Genomic DNA, 23,684 nt, shown 5'->3' on the forward strand with positions numbered 1-23,684 from the left:
ATAATATGTAATAATATAGTGCATATCTAATATAAAATAATAGTAATAATGATGTAGATTGTATAATATCTAATATAATAACATAATGAATAATATCTACTAGAATAACAATATAAGTGGGTATAGTATCTATAATAGAAAATAACATAATAATGTGTAATAGTATAGTGTATATTTAATGTAAAATAATAGTAATAATGATATATTGTATAATATCTAATATAATAACATATAATGAATACTATCTAATATGAAATAATATATAATAATACAATGTATAGCATCTAATAGGAAAGAATATATATACAGTAGAGTCTCACTTATCCAAGCTAAACGGGCCGGCAGAAGCTTGGATAAGCGAATATCTTGGATAATAAGGAGGGATTAAGGAAAAGCCTATTAAACATCAAATTAGGTTATGATTTTACAAATTAAGCACCAAAACATCATGTTATACAGCAAATTTGACAGAAAAAGTAGTTCAATACGCAGTAATGTTATGTTGTAATTACTGTATTTACGAATTTAGCACCAAAATATCACAATATATTGAAAACATTGACTACAGAAATGGCTTGGATTATCCAGAACGTTGGATAAGCGAGTGTTGGATAAGTGAGACTCTACTGTAATAATATAATGTCTAATATCTAATAGAAAATAAAATAATACATATAATACAATGTCTAACATCTAATAGAAAATAACAAAAGCATATATATATAATAGAAAATTATATATATAATAATATAAAGTATAACATAGAATAGAAAATAATATATATAATATGTATAACATCTAATAGAAAATAATAATGTATATAATAATATAATCTATAACATCGAATAGAAAATTATACATAATGCATAATATCTAATAGAAAATAACAATACTGGCAATGCCTGGCAGACTTCCGGTGCCTAGGTCAGGGCCGGAGGCGTAAGACTACGACTCCCAGGAGGCGTTGCGCGCGGGCGGAAGTGTGGGCGTGGCGTGTGCCGGGCGCCTCTCCCTGGGCCTGGCTTCCGCTCGGGGCTCAGTCGGGAGGAAGATGGCGAAGACGTACGACTACCTGTTCAAGCTGCTGCTGATCGGGGACTCGGGCGTGGGCAAGACCTGCCTGCTCTTCCGCTTCAGCGAGGACGCCTTCAACACCACCTTCATCTCCACCATCGGTGAGCCCCAGGGCGGCGGGGGAGGCGGAGGGCCCGGCCGGCCTCTGAGGGGACGCCCCGGGGAGGGAAATCACGCAAGGCAGGCCTCCGCGGGGAAGCAAGGCCGCGCCTCGGTCATACTCGCATCTTCATCATAGGAAGAGTAATAATAAATGTCTCCTTGGGCAGAGGGAAAGCCGGGTGGGAATAACACATAATAATAATAATAATAATAGATATAAACATAAACATAATGTTAATAATAATAATATGGTAGTAATAATATAATTATAATAATATTCGTGGTGGAAATAAACATAATAATAATAATAATATAATTATTATAATAATTGGGGTGGAAATAAACATAATATAATAATAATAATGACAACAACAATGTCTCCTGGAGAGGAAATAACACATAATAATAATTATAATAATATAATTATAATAATAATCGTATAATAAATGGGGTGGATATAAAGATAATGGCAATAATAAAAATAATATTATAATAATGGTAGTAAAATAATATAATTATGAGAATTAGGGTGGAAATAAGCATAATAATAATAATATGATAGTAACAATATAATAAATGGGGTGGACATAAACATAATAATAATATAATAAGAGTAATAATGTAATTACTATAATAGTTGGGGTGGAAATGAACATAATAATAATAATAATAATAATGTTCCCTGAAGAGGAAAAGCCAGGTGGGAGTAACACATAATAATAATATACTATTATATTATTATTATTATTATTATTATTATTATTAAATAAAACACAGTGGTGCAGCAGGTTAAACCGCTGAGCTGCTGAACTTGCTGATCGAAAGGTCAGTGGTCCAAATACGGGGAGCAGGGAGAGCCTCTGCTGTCAGCCCTAGCTTCTGCCAACATAGCAGTTTGAAAACATGCAGATGTGAGTAGATCAGTAGGTACTCCTTCAGCGACAAGGTAATGGTGTTCATGCAGTCATGCCAATAGCCACATGACCTTGGAGGTGTCTACGGACAACGCCAGCTCTTTGGCTTAGAAATGGAGATGAGCACCAAACCCCAGAGTCAGACACGACTGTACTTCCTGTCAGGGGAAAACCTTTACCTTATCTCTCCCTCAGGAGTAGCCTTTCCACACGGGGTCTGTATTTGTTCATTTGTGTTCAGAATATTAACAACAGAGGCATGGCACTTTTGAGGTTGTATGGCAGAGCATCCAGAGCTCTGAAGCCATCCATGATAAATACTGTGTTGAACGGAGGTGTATTTCTATGGCCAGAGGTCATAGATCACCATCCCTGATAAGAGAGTAGGCACACCTTTGATACTGGTGAACTGCTGAACGGCCTATGGGACGTACCTGTATGTTGCAGTTTTTGTTTTCCCTGTAGCTGCTGCTGCTGCTGCGGAATGCCTTCAAGTCATCTCTGCCTTAATTTAGGAGGTTTTCCTCACCTTTCTTTGAGGCTGGTTCTCATGCTTGCAAATATTTCATCCCTAGATTTTCCCCTTGAGATTTCTCAGCGTGGCTTTGGCAGCTATTATCAAATAAGCATAACTCTTCTCTACCTAATAATAATAATAATATGCCTAATAATAATATTAATAATGGGATCTGCTCACATTATTCGCCGATACATCACACAGTCCTAGACACTTGGGAAGTGTCCGACATGTGATCCAATTCAACAGCCAGTAGAGTGTCTGCTGTGGACTCATCTTGTTGTGTTTCAAATAATAATACTTTCTTTATATTCCGCCCTTCTGGTTGTGTGGCCAGCAAGTCTGTTTGGAGCATCTTTTTTTTTTTTTGCCTTTTTCTGCCAAAGCGGGATCTATTTATCTACTCACATTTGTATGTTTTTGAACTATATATATATATATATATATATAAAATAATAATGTAATAAGGCTTTATTTATATAGCGCCCTATCTCCTTGGGGGACTCAGAGCGGTTTCCAATACACAGGAAACATACAACAAGTTAAAAGCCATACACTGCTAGGTTGGCAGGAGCTAGGGCTAACAGCGGGAGCTCATCCTGACCCGCAGATTTGAGCTGCCAACATTCAGGTCAGCAGTTCAGCAGCAAAAAGGGCTTAACCCGTTGCGCCACTCTCTGAAGATGATGTATGGTGCATCTACATTGTAGTATTAATGCAGTTAGACACCACTTTAATTGCTACAGCTCAATGGGGAGATGCCAGCACCTTCTGGCAGAGAAGGCTGAAGATAGTGGTGCAATACCCAATATCTGACAACCTGTGTTTTAGGGTCTGCTTGAGAACTGCTGCAAGAAATTATTATTATCATTATTATTATTATTAAGAAGGTTTTCAAGCAACGGGTCCAGATGTTGTGCTAAGTTAGAGCCGGTCCATCCTATGTAACAGTTGTGTCCCCAGCTGTGCCTGGATTCCACCCGGGGATCTTTCCCAAGCCCTGTTTGGAAAGTCCTGGGTTGAATCAGGGCTCTTTTTTGCAGCCAAAACGCCCTTCTCTTGCAGAACTAACAATTGATCAAGGAAAGGGTGTTGCTTTCTTTCACTCAAGAGCTGTCATCAGAACTGCTTACCAGCTGCATTTTTTTTTTGAACGCTGAGTGTACAGAAATGGTCAGGAAATGGAAGAAGCCACAAGAAAAACTGCTCGAGCTGGATGTGACGTTGTGTTCGGCACCTTCCTGAGCCGTAGCAACCCGGCTTGAGCAACAGCGAGTCTCATGGGCTCGGAAGCCCTGCTGTGGCTTCTGGTTTCCATTGCACTTCTTTCAACCGAGGGGTAGAAATAGAGGCCTCAAGATGCAGAGATCCTGCACAAGTTTGTGCGAAATGATGTTTTAGGGACTTTGTTGTTACAGACAATAGACAAGGGAGGTTTTTTTAGATTTCTTCTAAAGTTGGATTTGCATGCAAGTCAGAACATGGGCATTTTCTAAGTGTAATTCTAGCTATATATATGTATATGTATGTATATATGCATGCTTTACATGGCATAGGGAAGGGAGAACACCCCTGCGGTGTCTGTTTTGCTCTCTGTGCCCCTCTTCAGAAGATTTCCCCTCATTTTCAGATACAGCATGCTGGAATCTTTTCAGTGTCTTCAGATTTTGTTGAGATTCTGATGAATTGGAAGTGAATTGATCCCTAGGTAAATTTCACACAAAACATGACTTGAAGACAAGCTACATTTAGAGCTGAAATAGTTGCTCATTCTTCAGTAACTGTTGTGTAATGATACTGTCACAATATTATCACTTTATTGGTGAATTTTGGTTAAATTTCTGGTTTATTTATTTATGTAAACAAGGTAATGGCTAGCAGAGCATGCCTAAGTAATGCTGTGCTGCTGTTTGTGTCAGTTATGCTGGAGGCTGTAGGGCATATATACACACATGGCTCACATAATACTATGTTTGAGTTGAGGTTGCTTAAGTTCTGTGTGTGTATATATAGAGTGATGTGTTTTGTAAGAGTACCAGTAAAGGAGGATTAATAATAATAATAATAATAATTATATAATATATAGAGTGATGTATTGTGTAAGAGTGCCAATAAAGGAGGAGGATTAAATATACTTATAATAATATAATATATAGAGTGATGTGTTGTGTAAGAGTACCAGTAAAGGAGGATTAATAATAATAATAATAATTATATAATATATAGAGTGATGTGTTGTGTAAGAGTGCCAGTAAAGGAGGAGGATTAATAATAATAATAATAATAATATAATATAATATATAGAGTGGTGTGTTGTGTAAGACTGCCAATAAAGGAGGAGGATTAAAATTAATTCTAATATTATAATAATATAATATATAGAGTGATGTGTTGTGTAAGAGTGCCAGTAAAGGAGGAGGATTAATAATAATAATAATATATTTTAATATTTGTTTCAAGTGTTCTTTCTTTGATTTCTTGTCTGCGGGCTGTCTTTCTTTTAAAGCGAGTGGCTCCTTGCATCTGTGAAGTGTGGGTTCAGTTGCATTTCTGGCTCAGGCGTGCTGCCGTCAGGGCTTTGCTGTTTCCTTGGGTGGAAATTATCAGCTAAAAGGGAAGTGAAACTTGACAAGATTCCGCTCCGAATCAGCTCAAGCAGCTTCTCTTGTGATTGCGTTACATTTCTGGAAGTTGGTCAAAGGTTAGTGCAAATCGTGCATGATGCGCCTCCTTGCCTCCCCGGCTGCAAGCCTCAGAGAGGCACACTTTTTCCGACTGCCTCGTTGTTGTGGCCTTTGTCATCAGTGGCTACGTGACGCGTTTACTGGTGAAATGTGTTCAGCGTCACCAGAGAGAGTTTTGTTCTCTCCAGAGACTCCTTGGTTTCTTCTGCCGAAGTTGTATTGTGTGGCGCTCCCTTATGGGACGGGAGGAGCTCGAACCCTAGGTAGGAACTTGCTGACTCTGAAGCAAACTTTGTAATATTTACATTCTTATCCAAGATGATATCAGCATCTGGCAGCTTGTCCACAAAGGCTGTTTGTGTGTCAAGCGGCTGGAACAGATTGACTTCTTGCACAAGGGCCCTTCCTTCCACTGGATTGCATTTTGTGTGTGGCTCCATCTTGATTACATGAGATACATTCACAACTCTGGCTTGATTAACTGCTAGTTGTGAACAAGATGCATAAACGCATTATAGGGTTGTATGTTTTCCGGGCTGATGGCCATGTCCCGGAAGTATTCTCTCCTGATGTTTCGCCCACATCTATGGCAGGCATCCTCAGAGGAAAACATACAACAACCCTGTGTTGCTGGCCATGAAAGCCTTCGACAACACAATAATAATACTAAAACCTTATATCCCGCCACCATCTCGATGCAAGGTCCCGACTGTAACTTTGTCCATTTTAACTGAACTGTTTTGATATTGTTTTATTATGTTTGCTGTGTTCAAGTTGTTGTATGATGTGTTTGACAATTGACTGTTTTGTACACATGTTGGAAACGACCCTGAAACCTCTCAAGGAGATAGAGCGGTATATAAATAAAGTTTTTATTATTATTATTATTATCATCATCATCATCATCTCCCAGAGGGACTCGAGATGACTCACAAAGCACTCAAGGTGTAACACAAAACACAACAAGTACAAAACATAGGCAATAAACAGTCAATACAACATCATAAAAAAAACATTGACTTTTCCCTGATAAGCTCCTGTAATCGAATCACATTCATTTTTCTTTTTAATGGCAAAGACTGAAGGACATGAAGAAATTACGGCCCTGCCATTGTGTGGTAGAGACAGAAATATTATCAGTATTATATTTATTTATTTATACTCTGCTTTATCTCTCCTGAAAGGGAATCAAAGCGGCTTGACTTAAAAGCATTAGCATACAATTTAAAATATGAAAATGTGCAAACATTAAAACAGAATTAAACACAAACAGCACTAAAAATTCACAGTTAAAATCCACCAGAAAACAGAATGTTTGGCAGGCCTCTGCACTGCCCTCTTGGACCAAATGTCTGGAAATGTTCTTATCCCACCATGCTCAAAAGTACTTTTCTTGCATGCTTCTAAGAGAGCTGGTTGTTTACTAATCCAAATAAATCCTACACAAATTGTCACTGTGAAAAGTGCTGCGTTTTGAACCTTGGATTGTTTTAGTTCTCCGTCTAGTATTTCTGTTTCGCATCTTGGTTGTGAGGTCCCTTTACCAATATACACCCAGACCTTTTCATCATTAGTAGGTGAATAATATCATGATTAATTGGAAAATCAGTTGTAGGCGCTGGACGAGAACCAGACCATTCATTTGCAGGGTTGTTTTCCTGAAGCAACTGCCTGGTTTCCCCGTGTTTGAGTCTTTATTTTGCCGTGTCGATCCATCGATGGATGCCGTACCTAGTTGGGACTCTGTAGTGTGGAAGCGTAAGCGTTGAAGCTGCGTTGCTTTTGTTTTGGATGGGTTGGGTCCGTTGCCGAAGTGGCTTGGCTTCCTTGGGACCTGCGTGGACACCTTTTGTCTCTGCTCCTGACAGATGTCTCGTGGCTTCATCCCCTCTTTAATTGGCAGATGGAGCCCTCCCGAATTGTGTCCACTGACACCGAGACAACTGTCTTGTTTCAGCAGCAATTAAGCCTCAACGGCTTCAGGCGGGAGAGCGAAGTCTGGTCGGATAACAGGCTTTGGGGGTGTCGTTCGGAGGGCAAGGAAGGAAGGCAGCTGCCACGCCAATGCAAGATCCCCACTGGGATTGGAAGGCAAGGTCCTCCTTTCGTGGGCGCATCAACGAGGTCTGAACCTGGGCGGCAAGGGTGGCCACAGGTGGGCTGCTTTATTGTGCATGTCTCTGCAACCCACTCCTCCGAAAGCCTTAGAGAGAGGCTTGAGCGGGACCCTTCTGAAGCACGGTGCTCTGGGAACAACTCCTCCGGAATGTGCCTCACATCGCTTGGCAAGGGACACGGCATTCAAACGAAACGCTGAATCACTCCCAAAAGGAGGAAGAAGCCACGTTTCCACAGATAAAGCAGACCGAAGCCTCCTCAGACCTTGAGCTCCAGGGTTTGGAAATGGAAGGTTTTGCATACACCCCATGTAGGCCTTTCCTATGCAAAAATGTGTGAGTTCAAGGGAGGAAAAACCAATTTTCCTGTAGCTCTGAGACACTTGGAAGGCAACTAGTAGCAGCCCGTCGGATGTGCAAAGGAGTAATCCAATATTGCTCATTATCACCTCCCTTCAAGAAGTGCACTTTTTTTGCTCTGCCTGTATCCTATGCTCTGGGCCACATGAAGGAAATGAGAAGCCCACTTAATGTACAATGAGAAGCCCGGCCACATTAGCCCCAGCGTTATTTTGGTCCTCACAGGGTCCCTTTTGAAGAAGGGACCTGCTAACCCGGCGACTTTGCCAAACCTGTGGCTCTTCCAGCTGCATCAATCCTCCGATTGTCACAAGCCACTGTCCTGAGTCAAACAGCGAGTGCCCAACAGTTAGAGCATTGTTCCGGGAAATTCATGCATGCAAATAGCTGCTCAATGCGACGACAACGAAGTGCAAGGATTCCACTGAGAGGAGCCCATTGCATAAGCAGCGTGGAATGCAAGCGGATGAGGTTCACGGGGCTAAACAATAATTCCATCCCAGGGAAGAACCTGGAGGAGGAGGGCTGGAACTCGGATGTTTGTAACTTGGGGGCGGCCTGTACATTGAAACCCCTGCAAATGAGATCCAGAAGACTACTTACAGGGCCAATTTTGTGAGGCCAAAGTTTAGCAATATGGACCAAACTAACTGCATCTCTATCACGTGATGCAGAAGAGACTTGCATGCAAACCTGAGGAAGGAAGCGCATAGGAATAGAATAGGCCCACGCTCCCATCTCCTTATCCGTGACACGCTTAATGGCGATGGAGTCTGGTCTCATGCTTTGCCCGCAGCCAGGATCATCCAGTCCACGAACCACGCTGCAGATTGCATTGTGTGGGGTTTTAGGAATGTGCGGCTGGCAAACCCTCCGGCTGGATTCCTGCCCTGTGACACACTGTCACCAGCGGTGAAAGGGGCTGCAAATAATGGGTTTTCCCCAAATTGTGAAAGCTCTCTCTCAGAGCCAATTGCACCATAAGTCTCCCCTTACCTAGTCCTCTGCGTAGATCATCCACCAAGGCAAGATTGAAATGGGTCAAGCAAATCCGCTTCATCCAAAAACCCCTGAAGTTGTCCGGCCACCACCCGTTCCAGAATTTTGCTAATAAAGGACAAATTTGACACTGGCATGGTCAGATTAAGGGATGATTTGTGCATGATGTTGCCATAGTCTGGGAGTTCCTCTGGGGGCTTCCCGTGCCCCCCCCCCCCCGGTCTTGCTTATTTAGGGCTTTACAAATACCTTGTAGTTACACAGGGCTGTGAAGAGCTGCTTGATATGCTACCCAGACACGAGAGCTAAGCAGCACTCACCTAGGATGAGTTCTTCGTGCTGCTGGGGCATCGAAGGATTTCTCTAGACAGGGATGGACGCAAAGGCCCGTCTTGTCTGGAACGGAGCCATTAATCTGTCTAGGTCAGTCCTGTCTGGCGGAAGGGAGGAGCGCCTTTCTAGTGGGACCTGGAAGTGCTGAACAAGGGTCTTTTGCATCTCAAGCATGCTTCCCAGGCAAGGACTTGGTGGCGATGTGGATGATAGGATCACAAGGTGGGCAGATGCAACAGGTCCACAGAGTGGCATTATGGAGCAGGAGCCCATACAGACCCAAAGCAGACCTCTGAGTCTCAAAAATGGGGATTGCAAACAACTTGGGGGTGTGTCTATGCTGTAGAACAGTATTCTTACCTGTCGATGACGTATGCCATATATGTATTTTATTTTGCTTTATTGTAATTGCCTGGACTTGGCCCCATGTTAGCCACCCCGAGTCCCTTCGGGGAGATGGAGGCGGGGGCCAAAAAAATGTTAATGTTGTTGTTGTTGTTGTTGTTGTTATTAGAATGAAATTACTTTAATTGCCTTGGTGTAATGCTATAGAGTAATGTGAGATGTACTTTCACAAGGTTTTAATAATAATATACTAATACTTTATTCTTATATCCCGCTCCATCTCCCCAAGGGGACTCGGGGCGGTGTACAAAGGGACCATGCCGAAACAATATAAAAATACAACAGCAAAAACAAATCCAAATTTTGAGCCTTCTTTCAAAAAAAAAATGCTGGCGCCTCCCCAAACTACAAATCCCAGGATGGCATAGCATGGAGCCATGACTTCTTTTAAATTAGAGATTTCTGTATTGCTCTTTTTAAACTGTTTCCTGTGGAGAGATGTTAGCTGCCTTGAGTCCCCATGGAAGGGAAAAGCAGGATATAAATAAAGATAATCATAATAACAGATTAAAATGGAGATACAGTCATTAATTAATCAGCCCCAGAGGGTTTTTAATAATCTATCCTGAATTTATTACGATTTTACCGTTTATGTGTTTTAAATGCAATTTTTTATCCTGTATCTTTGTTTTAATTGATATATTGTATTACTGTTTTATCTTTTTATAGTGTGATTTGTATTATGTTGCCTATATTTTGTCCTATGTTGTTTGGGCCGCTGCCTCATGTAAGCTGCCCTGAGGCCCCGCGGGGAGATGGTGGTGGGGTATAAATAAAGTTTTATTGTTGTTGTTGTTGTTATTATTATTATGATTATTATTATAACAACAACAACTGCTTGCACTCCAACAGCAGCCTTCTTTCTGCCTGTCTTCTTGCCCGAGCTCTGTCTTTGGATGCGCTTGCTTTGGCGCTTTGGCGTTGTCTCCTCCTGCAACCTGCTCATCAGGAAGCGGCCGCTCGCTCGCTCTCCGTGCGGCTGGTGGGCGCATCAGCAGCGCAACCGCTTCCTGTTGCCGAAGTGAGGAAACAAAGGAAACGTCAGAGGATGGCTCACTTGCTCACGAGGCGCCACAGCAGCAGCAGCAGCAGCAGCAGAAAGCGCTTGCAAGACTTTCCATTGTTCCCGGGGAAGGGAGGGAAACAAGAAACACCCAGCAACAACAACAACACAGCACATTCCCCCACTGTGGGCAGGAATGCGGCCTTGCATGGCTTGTCTTGCTCTGTAGTATGTCTTCCTCATTTTTCAAAAAGTCTAGAGAGTGCAATCTTTGGCAGGAAGAAAGAACCCTTTCCTGGAGGAGAGAGGAATCTTTATATTAAAGATATGCAAACTACTAAGCAAGGAGAGGATGAGGTGTTTGGGGTTGAAATGCCACCTGGATTCCTGGAATCCCACCTGAGTTTCTCTTGTGTATTTATGTCAGTGTCCGGCACATTTAGATCTCCTTTGTAAAAAGGTTTGAATGACATGCTCAAGTTGGCTTGAGATACAGAAAAATGCCAAGAGCGGCCATGCTTTGGATGGTTTGTAAACAAAGGTCATCTTAGGGGATTCGGATCAAATGCATCCGAAGAAGGAGGTTCATATCCATACAAACCAGTCAGTCTTGTTACTGGTGTGACTCTTAAACTGCTTTGAATCCAAACCACTGTGTAACCCGTCTCTTCCAGTGTGCCAAATGCCATTGGGGACACTTGCGGAGCTCTCTGCGCCGTTCTCACTGGGCACCGGATCCTAATGAACGCTTCTCCTTTTTTCCTGCACAGGAATCGATTTCAAAATCCGGACAATAGAACTAGATGGGAAGAAAATCAAGCTACAGATATGGTAAGTTATGCAGAGACCTCGCCGTGTCCTTGGCAGTGGGTTCCTTCCTGTGCCTCTCTCTTGGGATCTCTGCAGCATTATCTGGGAAGAATTAGCAACTATTTGCAGGACTAGGCATTGCTTACAGATACCAGAAAAACAGTGGCTGCCGAGGCTGTACAAAAGCGACAGGAATGGGGTATTCAAGCTTGAATAGCAAAGCCCACCCGTTGAATTGTAAAGTTCTTGAGGGGCTGCGTGTCTAGATAAGGAGACGCCTTTCCCATCCAGCGTTTCTGGCGGAGCAGATGGGGCTTAGACCAAAGCTTATCAACACTCAGGGGCCCTTGTCCCCTCTTCTTGTCTTGTTTGGTGTCCAAAGGAGCACACAATACGAAAGCCTTCTGTTTTATTATTACGCTGGCCAACATACACATTGGTGCCTCAAATGTTAGGCCTGTTTCGGGGTATAACCCTGATTCTGATTCCAAAGATGGCACGGCTTTCCCCACTCTCCATTTTTGAGATACAGAGCATATGGCTGGTAGCTGTTGCTTAAGTATGTTTTAATGTATTATATGTTTTATGATTGTATGTTTATATGTTTTAAATGTATTTATGTGATGGTATTTTATTGTGTGTTGCTGGGCTTTGCCCCCTTGTGAGCCGACCCAAGTCCCTCTGTGGAGATGGGTCGGGATATAAGAATAAAGTTGTTACTATTATTATTATTATTATTATTATTATTATTATTATTATTATTATTATTTGGCATCTACCAGTTCCCTGGGGTGGAATATAAGAATTAAATTGTTGTTGTTGTTGTTGTTATTATATGGCATCTACCAGTTCCCTGGGGTGGAATATAAGAATTAAATTGTTGTTGTTATTATTATTATTATATGGCATCTACCAGTTCCCTGGGGTGGGATATAAAAATTAAGTTGCTGTTGTTGCTGTTGTTGTTGTTGTTGTTGTTGTTGTTCTTCTTCTTCTTCTTCTTATTCTTATTATTATTATTATTATTATTATTATTATTATATGGCATCTACCAATTCCCTGGGGTGGGATATAAGAATTAAGTTGTTGTTGTTATTATTATTATTAGATGGGAGAGGTGGCGCAGGTAGCCGAGCGCCACTTTGCCCACTCAAAGACTCAGTGGGCCAAATATCATATTTAAAAAATGTAGGCTTGCTAACACATTTCAAGTCCAAAATGACAACAACTTGCTTGTCAATTTTCCTGAAGTGTGTAGTACTTCTGTTCCAAGCATATCAATGTGTCTCACCTTGCCTTCCAGGGACACTGCAGGCCAGGAAAGGTTTCGCACCATCACGACCGCCTACTACCGAGGAGCCATGGTAAGGGCTTGCATTTTGGCTTGTTTAGGAAAACTTTAGGGCTGGTTGCAGGCAACGTGTCCCTCAACCCCTGCACGGCTGCTCTTTTCTCCTCCAGGGAATAATGCTGGTCTACGACATCACCAACGAAAAGTCTTTCGACAACATTAAAAACTGGATACGGAACATCGAAGAGGTAGGCGGGTATGAGGGAAACCTCTCTCTTGACCTGGCTGCTAACGTTGTGGGGATGGGGAAACGTGTCTGTTAGGAGAATCAGCAAAGGAGATGAAGAATTGTGCCCATAGAGCTCGGTTGCTGCGAGATTAACCAGAGAAAAATCCTACTGGCTGTTAGGAATGGTGGGAGTTGAAGTCCAAAACACCTGGAGGAAAGGCCCAGGTTGGCCCATGCCTGCGTTAGATCTTGAAATCTAGCATTAAATAGGAAGGAAGGGAGGGAGGAGAAATCAGTCCCAAGGCTCTGCGACTTTTATGTGAGGAACTCAAAAATACCAATCTTGTCACATGTGACTATTATTATTTATTTATTTACAGTATTTATATTCTGCCCTTCTCATCCCGAAGGGGACTCAGGGCGGATTACAATGAACACATATATGGCAAACATTCAATGCCAACAGACAAACAACATATATAGACAGACACAGAGGCATTTAACATTTTTTTTTCCAGCTTAACGATTCCGGCCACAGGGGGAGCTGTTGCTTCACTGTCCACTAGTGGCTGTACTTCCTCATTCCTTTCCTCGTGTTTTGCTGGCAGTTTTATGATGTTGTAAATTAGTTAAATTAGCCTCCCGCATAAAGCGTACCTAAATTTCCCTACTTGACAGATGCAACTGTCTTTCGGGGCTGCATGGGTCAACAGCAAGCCGGGCTATTTAATGGTCGGGGGCTTAACCCGACCCGGGCTTCGAACTCATGACCTCTCGGTCAGTAGTGATTTATTGCAGCTGGTTACTAGCCAGCTGCGCCACAGCCTGGCCCATTATGTGATGAAATACAGTTAACCTTTCAGTCAACTTTCTTTGTGACCAGCTGTTAGGAATGGTGGGAGTTGAGGTCCAAAACACCTGGAGGAAGGGCCCAGGTTGGCCCATGCCTGCATTATACTTTCAAATCTAATATTCAATAGGGAGGGAGGAGAAATCAACCAAGGCTCTGCGACTTTTATGTGAGGAACACAAAAATACCAATCTTAGCATAATAACAATAATAATAATAATTTTATTTATATCCCGCCTCCATCTCCCCCGAAGGGGACTCGGGGCGGCTTACAGCAAAATCAAAATACAAGCGATGATAAAAACATCAAAGGACAACAACAGAAACCAATAATAAAATATACACAATAGGTGAAAAAACACAACACAGAATTCAAACATCAAATTAAAACCAATGAGGTTGCAATAGTGGATAAGCAAGGTGCACATTATGAGTAAGAAATTCGTAAATAGATAAAAGTGCAATAGAATCATTTAAGGTCACATTAGGTAGGGAGGAGTCCTGAATAATATCAAGCAATCAGGAATCAACATGTGCAACTATTATGTGATGAAATACAGTAGAGTCTCACTTATCCAACACTCGCTTATCCAAGCTTCTAGATTATCCAAGCCATTTTTGTAGTCAATGTTTTCAATATATCATGATATTTTGGTGCTAAATTCATAAATACAGTAATTACTACATAGCATTACTGCGTATTGAACTACTTTTTCTGTCAAATTTGTTGTCTAACATGATGTTTTGGTGCTTAATTTGTAAAATCATAACCTAATTTGATGTTTAATAGGCTTTTCATTAATGCCTCCTTATTATCCAACATATTTGCTTATCCAACATTCTGCCGGCCCGTTTATGTTGGATAAGTGAGACTCTACTGTAAATAAATAAACTTGCTTTGCGGCTGGCTGTTAGGAATGGAGGAATGGTGGGAGTTGAAGTCCAAAACACCTGGAGGGAGGGCCGAAGTTGGCCCATGCCTAGTATAGATGAAGTCTTGATGTGTTTTTTTGGGGAGAGATTAGTCGAGGGTGACTCCAAGGAGAGTGGAGATCAGGAAAGAACAGATGCAGAATGTAAGATCCTTCTGAGGAATGTATTTATCATGATCACAGTTGGTTCTAGTCTCCATCCTTGGACTTCCTTCTTTGCTTCCTCCTTGGCAGGCGTGAGGCTGAGCTCTGGCCATTTCCTCCCGTCTTTGTTTACCACCCGTTTGCTCGTTTCCTGTCCAGCACAGACTGGGGTCAAGAAGGTTGAAATTTTTTTGGTGGCTATCCCATGCCCAGGCAAACTCCGGCCCTCCGGGTGTTTTGGACTCCAACTCCCACAATTCCTAACAGCCGGTAGGCTGTTAGGAATTGTGGGAGTTGGAGTCCAAAACACCCGGAGGGCCGGAGTTTGCCCAGGCCTGGGATGTATATATATAGTGATACGATTCTTGTGTCCTTCCTTCCCTCCAGCACGCGTCCTCGGACGTAGAAAGGATGATCCTCGGCAACAAGTGCGACATGAACGAGAAGAGACAAGTTTCGAAAGAAAAAGGGGAAAAGGTAAGCCTGGCCAGATCAATCATGGGTTCTGAATGTCATTTCCTTATTGGTTTTTATCCTCAAAACATGGGACAAGTTGGGTTGCTGTGAGTTTTCCGGGATATCCAGAAGCATTCTCTCCTGACGTTTTGCCCACATCTACGACAGGCATTGTCAAAGGCTGTGAGGGTTTAGGCAAGTGGGGTTTATATATATATATCTGTGGAATAATGTCCAGGGTGGGAGAATAAAAGAACTCTTGTGTGTTGGAGGCAAGTGTGAATGTTGCCATTGGCCACCTTGATTAGCATTGAATGGCCTTGCAATGGTTTATGGTTCCCGTCCCTTGATCTGGTCATGTAAGTGTGATTTATTGTTATAATTGTATTATTTTACTTTGCTTAATAATGTGTATTATGTTGTTATGTAATGTTTGTGTTGCTTTTATGACTGTAAACCGCCCTGAGTCCCATCCGGGAGATAGGGCAGTATATAAATAAAGTTTTATTATTATTATTATCTGTTGGGGGTGCTTTGAATGCGATTTCCTGCTTCTTCGCAGGGGGTTGGACTGGATGGCCCATGAGGTCTCTTCCAACTCTACTATTCTATGATTCTATGATTGAAAACTTGGCTGCGTCTTGCTTGAGGGGATTTTTTGTTGGGATGTGTTAGCTGGCCCTGATTGTTTCCTGTCTGGAATTCCCCTGTTTTCTGAATTTTTATGAGGTTTTTATTGGGTAATGTTTAAATGTCTCTTGTCTATTGTTGTGTTTTATATTGTTATTGTTTTTATTCGGGCTTGACCCCATGTAAGCTGCCCTGACTCCCCTTTGGGGAGATAGAGGCGGGGTATAAAAATAAAGTTATTATTATTATTATTATTATTATTATTATTATTATTATTATTATGTGATGATATTATTCAAACTCTGTCCCAGTAGTTGTTCCCCATGCATCTTCTCGGTGCTTTTCACGTGGGCAATTCTCTTAATGGCGGTCAAAGTGTCGTTGGCCTTTACACAGAAGAGGGTTGTGTCCCTTTCATGTGCTAAAGCCAATATCTGGGGACGTCAGTGCATCCTCTTCATGTCAACCATGGCCTTTTATAACCCCAAACCCTTTGCCTTCTTGCAGTTAGCGATCGACTACGGCATCAAGTTCCTGGAGACCAGCGCGAAGTCCAGCATCAACGTGGAAGAGGTAGGCAGGCGCTCCCGGGATCTTTCGTGGGCTCTTGGCCTGGTTGTAACGCAATAGCCACGACCGGTGTGCCTTCATCAATATGTCATGAGCAACATTCTCCTCGTATTCGAGCCTTGAATGGGTTCGGGAGTTCAGAACTTGCCTTGGCTTGGCTAAGACTCCCGGGGATTGGGAGGAGACAGGAGAAGAGCCGTGTTGAAATATGTGAAAGGAGGTCATAAGGAAGAAGGAGACAGCTTCCTTTTTGCAGCCCTGGAGATTTTTGCTGGCATGTTTTTCAGGGCTCCTTTTACCTCCCCGCCAAAGTGGTATCTATTTATCTACTTACATTGTTTTCGAACTGCTAGGTGAGCAGAAGCTGGGCTGATGGCCAGGAGCTCACCCCGACCCAGGCTTGAACTGCCAACCTTCAGTTCGGCAGGATCTTCTATGCCTGCCGGTTTAAGCCTCTATGCTAGTTTGGCCCAACTGCATTGCTTCCTTTGCCAGGATATACCATATATACTTGAGTATAAGCTGACCCGAATATAAGCCGAGGCACCTAATTTTACCACAAAAAATCTGGGAAAACATTGAGTACAGTATAAGCCGAGGGTGGTAGGTAAATTTCAGAGATAAAAATAGATACCAATAAAATTATTCTCAACTTCTTCAATGTCAATGTGCTTATGTATTATTATGTATAATAACAGAGTAAAATAATACACATAATAATAATAATAATAATAATAATAATAATAATAATAATAATAATAATAATAATAAATACAGGAAAATAATACAATTAATAATAAATACAGGAAAATAATAAATGCAATAATAATAAGATCAGAGTGAAATAATAAATGTATTATTAATAATAAAAAATAGAGTAAAATAAATGTACAGTAGAGTCTCACTTATCCAACACTCACTTATCCAGCATTCTGGATTATCCAACACATTTTTCTAGTCAATGTTTTCAAAACATCGTGATATTTTGGTGCTAAATTCGTAAATACAGTAATTACTACATAGCATTCCTGCATATGGAACTACTTTTTCTGCCAAATTTGTTGTATAACATGATGTTTTGGTGCTTAATTTGTAAAATCATAACCTAATTTGATGTTGAATAGGCTTTTTCTTAATCTCTCCTTGTTATCCAACATATTTGCTTATCCAACGTTCTGCCGGCCCGTTTATGTTGGATAAGTGAGACTCTACTGTATATACTCGAGTATAAGCTGACCCGAATATAAGCCGAGGCACTTAATTTTACCACAAAAAAACTGGGAAAACATTGACTCCAGTATAAGCCGAGGGTGGTAAATTTCAGAGATAAAAATGGATACCAATAAAATTACATTAATTGAAGCGTCAGTAGGTTAAATGTTTTTGAATATTTACATAAAGCTCAAATTTAAGATAAGACTGTCCAACTCTGATCAAATCATTATTCTCATCTTCTTCAGTGTAAATGTGCTTATGTATCCTTTTAATAATAATAGAGTAAAATAATACATGTAATAATAATAATAAAAATAGGAAAATAATACAAGTAATAAAAAATAGAGTAAAATAATAAATGCAATAATAATAATAAGATCAGAGTGAAATAATTAATGTATTAATAAGAAAAATAGAGTAGAATAAATGTAATAGTAGCAACAATAATAGAGAAAAATACTAAATGTAATAATACCAATAATAATAGAGGAAAATAATAAATGTACCATATATTCTCGAGTATAAGATGACCCAAATATAAGCCAATCAGGACCCTCACCTGAGTATAAGCCGAGGGGGGCTTTTTTAGTCTTAAAAAAGGGCTGAAAAACTAGGCTTATATTCGAGTATATACAGTAAATTAAATGCATAGGGGAAAAGTGATAAGTGTGCACTCCCATTTGTTTGCCTTTCTCTGACGCCTCTTTTCTCTGCTTTCTTTCAGGCGTTCTTCACTCTCGCACGGGACATAATGACAAAACTCAACAGAAAAATGGTTTGTCCTTCTCCTTCTTTGCAACCTATGCCTTGCTCTCTTTGGCTTTTGGGCCCAGCAGAATCCTGGGAGGTGGGGTGTGGGCTTCCTGTCTGTTAGAGTGAGCTTTCCCATAATAATATCCCATTGGATTGCACCCGGGACACACTCTGTGCCCAAAGAGGGGTATTTTGCATTTTTTGGTCAACCTCGGAGGCATACAGACACAGACAGCTTCGCATGTTCCTGTTTGCAGTGGCATGTTGCTTTGACAAATGGCACTAAGAAGGCCATGCGCAAAAGCCACCCACCCTTAAAGGCCCCTCTTTGGCACGCAAACGCCACAAATGAGGTTGACGCCACCAAAGCCACATCTCTTTTGCATGGATAATAGTCATATACATTAATAATAATAATAATAATAATAATAATAATAATAATATAAAATACTGATAATAGTCATATACATTAATAATAATATAAAATACTGATAATAGTCATATACATTAATAATAATATAAAATTCTGAAAATAATAATATGCATTAATAATAATAATAATAATAATAATAATACATTTTATTTATTACTCAGCTTATCCCACAGATCGAGGCTGGGCACAACACAGTTAAGATTCCTTCACCATAAAATACATACAGAAAAATGTATGAAAACACATATATTTCTATAAAAGACATACATTTAAATGCTTTATACAGAAATCTAAGCACAATGGAATATAATGTAAATTTGAAATTCATGATTTCAAATTGTCTGGGTGAGTGCATTGGGTTTCCGACATCCTTTATTTGCTTCTGGCACAATTGTGAGCTCCTAACGTAGCAGGCAGTTGCTTGAGCTCGCTTTTGGATATTATTATTATTATTGCTTTTGGATATTATTATTATTGCTTTTGGATATTATTATTATTGCTTTTGGATATTATTGTTGTTGTTGCTTTTGGATATTATTGTTGTTGCTTTTGGCTATTATTATTGTTGCTTTTGGATATTATTGTTGTTGCTTTTGGATATTATTGTTGTTATTGCTTTGGGATATTATTATTATTGCTTTTGAATATTATTATTGTTGCTTTGGGATATTATTATTGTTGTTGCTTTTGGATATTATTATTATCATTATTATTGTTGTTGTTGTTGTTGTATGCCCCACTTCCATGTCTTAGATGAGACTCAAACGCCACTCACATCAGCCAGTTTGTGACCGAACGGGATCTTTGGCCCGTTCTCCACCCAACTCTTCTGTTTTGGGGTTTTCTCCGTCGTACCCACACGGCACTCGATCCTTTTGTTCTCCCTCTCCTCTCTCTTTTTTCTCCTTCTCTCCCTTTCTAGAACGACAACAGTCCGGCAGGCGCCAGCGGTCCGGTGAAAATCACAGAAAACAGATCAAAGAAGAGCAGCTTCTTCCGGTGCACGCTGCTTTGATGAACTCCTAATCCTAATAGACTGCAGCCTACCTAGAACGAAGGAACGAGAGAACGGAACGAAAGACCCACCCCAGCCACCCACCCTTTTCTGCTTCCCGGCAGCTGCTGCTGAGAGCTCTGTGGGAGACGTAGAGCGCGCTAAGGCCCCGGGCATGGATTTTAGTGGGCTCTGCTCCCCGAGGCGGCCGCGAAGCCTTCCTGCGCAGGCGAGGGAGAGAGAGAGTGACGCCCGCCTCCTTCCTCCTCCTCCTCCTCCTTCACCATCCTCACTTTGTCTCACTGCCTGCTACCGAAGCTGCTGAGTTGTCTTGTTTTGTCTCCTTTGCACACCTTCTGTTGCCCGCACAGTCTTAACACTGGGGTGTGTGTATGTGTGTGTCGCACAGTTTTTTGTCTGGGGAGTTTGGCAGGTCATCGATCCACGGTTTCTGTTCTTTTCCAGCCGTGAAAGGACCTCAACGGATCTCTCTCCCATCACGATCGGGTCTCAGTTCTCCTGTCGTTGTTGTTGTTGCCGACGTGCGGGATTCCAGCTGGATGTGCGCTTCCCATAATATTCAGCTTTCCCTCCAGATGTTGTGGACTGCAACTCCCACCATTCCTAACAGCCTTAGGCCCTTTCCCTTTTCCCCTCAGCCTTCTCAGTTCCTTGTGAGACGGGAGTTTTCCCGAGAAGCCAGATTAGGTTTGAGGACAGAGGGAGTGAAGAATAGACTGAAGCGGCTGAGGGGGAAAAGGAAGGGGCTGAGGCTGTCAGGAATGGTGGGAGTTGCAGTCCAAAACACCTGGAGGACCCAAGTTTGCCCATGCCTATTCTCTTCTTGCACACCATTTACGTTAGTCGGAATCTGAATGATAAGTGATGTTTATGTAAAACTGGGTTCATTCTATAGGTGAGATTTAAATGGGATTTATGCAGAACCAGGCTCATTCTGTACATGAGGTTTATATAGAACCAGGCTCAGTCTATAGCATATTTCAGTGAGATTTCTATAGGACGACTCAATCTCAAATTAAGATTTCTATAGGACACTGCTCATTCTATAAGCGAGGTTAATATAGGACCAGGCTCAATCTGTAAGTGAGATTGATAAAGAATTATGCTCAGTCTTTAACTTGAGATTTCAGTGAGATTGATATAGAACTGGCCTCATTCTATAAGAGGTTTATCTAAAACTAGCTTCATTCTATAGATGAGGTTTGTATAGAACTGGGCTCAATCTATAGGTGGAATTGATATAGAACCGGGCTCATCCTGTAAGCGATGTTTATATAGAACTGTTCTCAGTCTGTAAGTGGGATTGATATCAAACTGGGCTTATTCTATAAGTGGTTTATGTAAAACTAGGCTCATTCTGTAGGTGAGGTTTATATAGAGGTATTCTCAATCCGTAAGTGAAATTTATATCAAACTTTGCTCAGCCTATAACAGATTTCAGTGAGACTGAGCTCATCCTGTAAGTGAGGTTTATATAGAACTGTTCTCAATCTGTAAGTGAGCTTGATATCAAACTGAACTCTTTCTATAGGTGAGTTTTAAATGAGGTTTGTATAGAATTGGGCCTGGTCTATAACATATTTCAGTGAGATTTCTATAGGACTGGGTTAAGTCTGTAAATGAGTTATCAATAGAACGCTGCTCAGTCTACAAGTGAGGTTTATATAGAACTGGGCTCAATTTGTGAGCTTGATATAGACCTGGGCTCAGTCTATAAGAGGTTTATGTAAAACAAGGCTCATTCTATAAGTGAGGTTTGTATAAAAACTGGGCTCAATCTGTAAGTGGAATTGATATCGAACTTTGCTCAGTCTATATCGGAGATTTCAGTGAGATTGACATAGAACTGGGCTCATCCTATAAGTGATGTTTATATAGAACTGTTCTCAACCTGTAAGTGAGCTTGATATAGAACTGGGCTCATTCTATAAGTGAAGATTATATAGAACCATTCTCTATCTGTGAGCTTGATATAGAACTGGGCTCATCCTATAAGTGATGTTTATATACAACTGTTCTCTATCTGTGAGATTGATATAGAACTGGGCTCATCCTTTAAGTGATGTTTATATAGAATTGTTCTCAATCTGTAGGTGAGATTGATATCGAACTGGGCTCATCCTGTAAGTGATGTTTATATACAACTGTTCTCTGTCTGTGAGCTTGATAGAGAACTGGGCTCATTCTATAAGTGAGGTTTATCTAAAACTAGGCTCATTCTATAGGCGATGTTTCTATAGAACCGTTCTCAATCTGTCAGTGAGCTTGATATAGAACTGGGCTCCTTCTATAATAAGTGAGGTTATCCATAGCTCAGCGTAGACCTCCCGTGTCAGCAGGCTGCGAATCCAATGCGGACACGAGTCGTATATGGCGTGGCCCAGTCTTGTGTGGCTTGGCGTGGGCGAGCGTCACTCCACGGGCTCTTCATGCCTCCCGTTGTTTTTGGTCAAACCCGAAACGCACTCCTCCCATTTTCCATCCTGAAGGTAGAGCGTCGCTTTCCTGTCCCTTCCATCCTCATCTCACTTGTGACTTTTTCCTTTAATTCCAGCCCTGAGTTGTTTATGCTCATCAGCCTTTTGGCGTCTAATAATGGCTTCCCAGTGAATATTGCTAGCGGAGGCTCACTTTGGTCCCTGCGGACGTGTGTAAGTAAGATGTATTCTTCAGGCCTCAGAGGGTCGGTCCTTCATTCTTGGATGTAGTTCAGGTCCGGCTCAACTCGCGGAAAGCTGCCTTTCTTTCTCGCTCACCTCCGTTTCTACACAAAGGAGGGGTGTTAAAACGGGTGCTTAATCTTGACTGATGTGCCAAACATGGACTCTGCAAAAACAAAGCAAACCTTTAGGGACCACTTTATATCCTGGTTAATGTTCCGTAATTAAGGGTCACTTCGTGGGTGATGTTTTGGGCTCGTGTTGGAAAGCCGTTTGAGTCTGTCCACTCTCTTCTAGACACTTTTTGGGTTGTTTCCCTCCCATTTAGAGAAGGAAAAAGGAGTATCGGAGAGCATCGAAGCGTCAAAATATTTGGGTTGAACATAAATGTCCGAACACAAGTGCTTTCTTCTTCCGCCGATGAATGTCCTTCCTTCTTTCCGCTTTCATCGCCTCCGACTTGGGATTGTATTCTGACGTCGTTCTATCTCTTTCTCACGGTCCCTTCTTTGCACCTATTTGGGTTTTTGTTTTCTTTTTCGGCTCTGTTTTCCCCTTCCTTTGTTTCCCGTGTGCGGAGGCTTCGTCTCTATGAACTTCTTCCCTTCCTTTGAGAAAGAGAGAAAAAAGCTCTGGCCGCAAACGGGTCTCGCAAACGCTTCTTGAAGCGGCAGCGGCAATAGCGGAGGCGGATCGGGCCGCGGGGTGTTTATTCTTGGTTTTATTAAAAAAAAGAGAGAGAAGAAACTTTGCTATTTTCTTACTTCTATCTGTGCTATTATAATAAGAAATAAATAAATAAAATGTACATACTTTTTTTCAAGTTAGAACCATAGCTGGGGGGGGGGGGGATAAAAGAAAAGAATCACTTGTAAGGTTGGTGAAAAAAAAGAACGCCACTCAACGCGCAACTTAAGAGTTCGTTTTATGTTTTGTTAATTGGGGTTTTTTTCCGCCCCACAATTGTCTGTTCCTTGCTGAAGTTTCATAAATATTTCTTTCCAAAACTAAAGTGTTTTTTTTTTTTTAGCCCACGGAGCAGGATCTGGAGACAAGTGTTTGGAGAATGGTTGGTTTTAGACCGAGCATGAGCACACTTGGGCCCTCCCTCCAGGTGTTTTGGACTCCGACTCCCACCATTCCTAACAGCCTCAGGCCCTTTCCTTTCCCCCCTCAGTCTTCTCAGTT

The 23,684-nt window shown here is 41.4% G+C and overlaps 1 protein-coding gene across 1 annotated transcript; it reads left to right on the forward strand.

Annotated features, from left to right (window-relative positions):
• Positions 1 to 985: 985 nt before the first annotated feature.
• rab8b (RAB8B, member RAS oncogene family) lies at positions 986 to 23,304 on the forward strand. Its single transcript, XM_062963129.1, has 8 exons — positions 986 to 1,175; positions 11,279 to 11,339; positions 12,622 to 12,682; positions 12,780 to 12,857; positions 15,152 to 15,241; positions 16,358 to 16,423; positions 18,360 to 18,410; positions 19,744 to 23,304. The coding sequence occupies exons 1-8, from the start codon at positions 1,052 to 1,054 to the stop codon at positions 19,834 to 19,836; spliced, it is 624 nt and encodes a 207-aa protein (XP_062819199.1). The 5' UTR covers positions 986 to 1,051; the 3' UTR covers positions 19,837 to 23,304.
• Positions 23,305 to 23,684: the final 380 nt, after the last annotated feature.

The sequence above is a fragment of the Anolis carolinensis genome, unplaced genomic scaffold (assembly GCF_035594765.1).
Source record: "Anolis carolinensis isolate JA03-04 unplaced genomic scaffold, rAnoCar3.1.pri scaffold_11, whole genome shotgun sequence".
Lineage (NCBI taxonomy): Eukaryota > Metazoa > Chordata > Lepidosauria > Squamata > Dactyloidae > Anolis > Anolis carolinensis.